Genomic DNA, 3,832 nt, shown 5'->3' with positions numbered 1-3,832 from the left:
GTGCTGGGATTATAGGCGTGAGCCACCGCGCCCAGCCCAGCCCACAGTCTTATAGTAAATGAGTTTGGATATAAATCGGGGAACAAGGCCGGGCGCGGTGGCTCAAGCCTGTAATCCCAGCACTTTGGGAGGCCGAGGCGGGCGGATCATGAGGTCAGGAGATCAAAACCATCCTGGCTAACATGGTGAAACCCTGTCTCTACTAAAAATACAAAAAAAAAATTAGCCGGGCATGGTGGCGGGCGCCTGTAATCCCAGCTACTTGGAGGCTGAGGCGGGAGAATGGCATGAACCCGGAAGGTGGAGCTTGCAGTGAGCCGAGATCGCGCCACTGCACTCCAGCCTGGGCGACACAGCGAGACTCTGTCTCAAAAAAAATAAATAAAATAAAAAATAAATAAATACATCGGGGAACAAAAATCATTTTGCTCAAGAAGGGCACAAAACAAGGAGCAGAGGTGTCAAGTGTGTTAGAAGAACCCCCAAAGTATAGCATGTTCACGCAAAAAGCAGAGGTAGTTTCTAGGCTCTGCTAAAACGTAAAGGAGCTTCTCCCCTTCAAGGGTGTTTGCTGGGGCTTGAGCAAGTTATTAGGGACCCAGGACAGCTCTCCTTGTGTGCAACAAACCTGTGCATTGCTGGACATTGGGGCCTCCGAGCTCTCGCCCGGTAAATGCAGGTAGTGCCTGTATCATGATAACATCCCAGAAAGCCCGCACATTTCCCACATGCCGCCTGTTGAGACTGCTCTTCTGCCTGCCCCCCACAGCTGCCCAGAGCTAAATTTCCAAGAGAACCTCTCACTCTTGCCCCAGGGGTCCAGCCTCCCCCAGGAGCCAGGGGCATTGGCCCCCAGCCTCAATGCCTCTCTCTCCCCAGGAAACCCTGGAGGACCTGGACAGAAACAAAGATGGCTATGTCCAGGTGGAGGAGTACATTGGTGAGTGGGCCCCAATTTCTTCCTGGGACGCCTGTCCTCCCTCAGGCATGGGCAGCGTTGGTGGGGGCAGCTGGAGGTACATCACCCATCGTCAGAGCATTGGCCCTCAGACATGGGGGCAGGGGCACTCACTGCTTGAGTTCATGCAGCCACCCAACATTCATTGAGCACCTACTGTATACCAGACACCAAAAGCATCTATTGAGCACCTGCTGTGTGCCAGGCCCAGGAAACACTTGCTGAGCACCTACTGCATACAGGTGGTTGAGGCTGCAGCACACAATAACACAGACAAAGTCCCTTCTTGGAGGTCTGGAGTTTCTACAAAATCAAGGTTCAGGGGCTATGTTTAGTTGAGGAGGGGGGTCAGGAAGCTGGTCTTGAACCTGCGTCTGCACAGCACTGTGTTTCCTGTTACATGGGATGTTGGGCGGACCCTCACAATACCCTCTGAGTTCTCCCTGGGCCCCTGCCACTGTCCCTGCACCTAGTGGGCAAAAAACTTAGTCAAGGAGAAAGCTAACAAGGAATTTTTTTTTTTTTTTTTTTTTTTTTTTGAGACAGAGTTTTGCTCTGTTGCCCAGGCTGGAGTGCAGTGGCATGATCTTGGCTCCCTGCAACTTCCGCCTCCCAGGCTCAAGAGATTCTTCTGCCTCAGCCTCCCAAGTAGCTGGGATTACTGGTGCCTGCCACCACGCCTGGCTAATTTTTGTATTTTTAGTGGAGATAGGATTTCACCATGTTGGCCAGACTGGTCTGGAACTCCCGACTCAGGTGATCAGCCCATCTTGGCCTCCCAAAGTGGTGGGATTACAGGCGTGAGTAACCACGCCCAGCCAGGAATTTTTTTTTAAGTTCGAAAACATTGTTTATTCTTTTATTTTTTCTGACCATATCCTGCATGAGAAATCATTTTTCTTTCTTCTCTTTCTCTCTCTTTTCCTTCCTTCTTTTCTTTCTTTCCTCTCTCTTTCTTTCTTTCTTTCTGTCACTGTCTTTCTATCTGTCTGTATGTGTGTGTGTCTCTCTCTTAAATAGAGATGGGGTCTCACTATATTGTCCAGGTTGGACTAGAACTCCTGGTCTCAAGCAATCTTTCCACCTTGGCCTCCCAAAGAGCTGGGATTACAGGCGTGAATCACCACACCTGGCTGAGAGAACATTTTATTTTATTTTCTTAAGAGATGGGGTCGGGCCAGGAGCAGTGGCTCACGCCTGTAATCCCAGCACTTTAGGAGGCTGAGATGGGTGGATCATGAGGTCAGGAGTTCGAGACCAGTCTGGCCAAGATGGTGAAACCCCCCCGTCTCTACTAAAATACAAAATTAGCCGGGCATGGTGGCAGGTGCCTGTAATCCCAGCTACTCGGGAGGCAGAGGCAGGAGAATTGCTAGGACCTGGGAGGCAGAGGTTGCAGTGAGCCGAGATCGCGCCACTGCACTCCAACCTGGGCAAAAAGAGCGAAACTCCGTCTCTAAAAAAAAAAAAAGAGAGAGAGAGAGATGGGGTCTTGCCCTGTCGCCCAGGCTGGAGTGCAGTGGGGTGATCTTGGCTCACTGCAGCTTTGACCTCCTGGGCTCAAGGTTTCCTCCCACCTCAGCCTCCCAAGTAGCTAAGACTCCAGGCCCAGTGTGGCCTCTGGAGATATTTCTGGTTGTTACTTCTAGTGGGGAGAGGATGCTACTGACATCTCCTGGATGGAGCCCAGGGATGCCCCTGAGCTTTCTCCCGTACACAGGACAGGCCCTGACACAAGCGGTCACAGGCCCCAGATGCTGGCAGCTGTCCCCATCTCTCTCTCTCTCTCTCTTTTTTTTTTTTTTTTTTTTTGAGACAGAGTCTTGGTCTTGTTGCCCAGGCTGGAGTGCAGTGGCGGATCTTAGCTCATTGCAACCTCCGCCTCCCAGGTTCAAGCAATTCCCTTGTTTCAGCCTCCTGAGTAGGTGGGACTACAGGTGTGCACCACCACGCCCAGCTAATTTTGTATTTTTAGTAGTGACGGAGTTTCACCATGTTGGTCAGGCTGGTCTTGAACTCCTGACCTCAGGTGATCTGCCGGCCTTGGCCTCCAAAGTGCTGGGATTACAGGCATGAGACACTGCACCTGGCCTGTCTTCTCAATTACTTCATCCCATTAAGACTTCATCTTCCATTCCTCAGCTCTATAAGGCAGAAACTGTCACTATCCTCCATTATACAGATGACACCTGAGGCCCAGCAGGTTGAAGGAATCTGCTAAAGACAATGGGAAGAAGCAGGGCTGGGATTTGAACGTTTGGGCTCTGGCGCCTATTTCTTAACTCCTCCCTACAGTAACATATCAAGATGTATAAAATTGGGGTGGGCGCCGTGGCTCACACCTGTATTCCCAGCACTTTAGGAGGCTGAGGTGGGTGGATCATTTGAGGTCAGGAGTCCAAGACCAGCCTGGCTAACATGATGAAACCCTGTCTCTACTGAAACTACAAAAATTAGCTGGGTGTGGTGGTGGATGCCTGTAATCCCAGCTGCTCGGGAGGCTGAGGCAGGAGAATTACTTGAAACCGGGAGGTGGAGGTTGCAGTGAGCCGAGATTGTGCCACTGCACTCCAGCCTGTAATCCCAGCACTTTTGGGAGGCTGAGGCAGGTGGATCATGAGGTCAGGAGTTCAAGACCAGCCTGACCAAGATGGTGAAACCCCCCCCCCGTCTCTACCAAAAATACAAAAATTAGCTGGGCATGGTGGCACATGCCTGTAATCCCAGCTACTCGGGAGGCTGAGGAACGAGAATCACTTGAACCCGGGAGGCATAGGTTGCAGTGAGCCAAAATTGTGCCATTGTGCTCCAGCCTGGGCAACAAGACCGAAATTTCATCTTAAAAACTTTTTTTTTTTTTTTTTTTTTTTTTTT

The 3,832-nt window shown here is 50.9% G+C and overlaps 1 protein-coding gene across 5 annotated transcripts in view; it reads left to right on the top strand.

Moving 5' to 3' along the window:
- RCN3 (reticulocalbin 3) overlaps window positions 1-3,832 on the top strand; it is a 20,162-nt gene that overhangs the window by 7,325 nt on the left and 9,005 nt on the right. For all 5 annotated transcript variants that reach the window (XM_017882174.1, XM_017882173.1, XM_017882172.1 and 2 more), the window contains exon 5: window positions 880-940. In XM_017882174.1, the coding sequence (XP_017737663.1) occupies window positions 880-940 (61 nt within the window). The remainder of the gene's footprint in view (window positions 1-879; window positions 941-3,832) is intronic.

The sequence above is a fragment of the Rhinopithecus bieti genome, unplaced genomic scaffold (genome assembly GCF_001698545.2).
Source record: "Rhinopithecus bieti isolate Rb0 unplaced genomic scaffold, ASM169854v2 scaffold_12070, whole genome shotgun sequence".
In the NCBI taxonomy this organism is placed as follows: Eukaryota; Metazoa; Chordata; class Mammalia; order Primates; family Cercopithecidae; genus Rhinopithecus; species Rhinopithecus bieti.
Note: the sequence above shows the minus strand (reverse complement) of the source record. Positions and strands in the feature narration are given on the sequence as shown.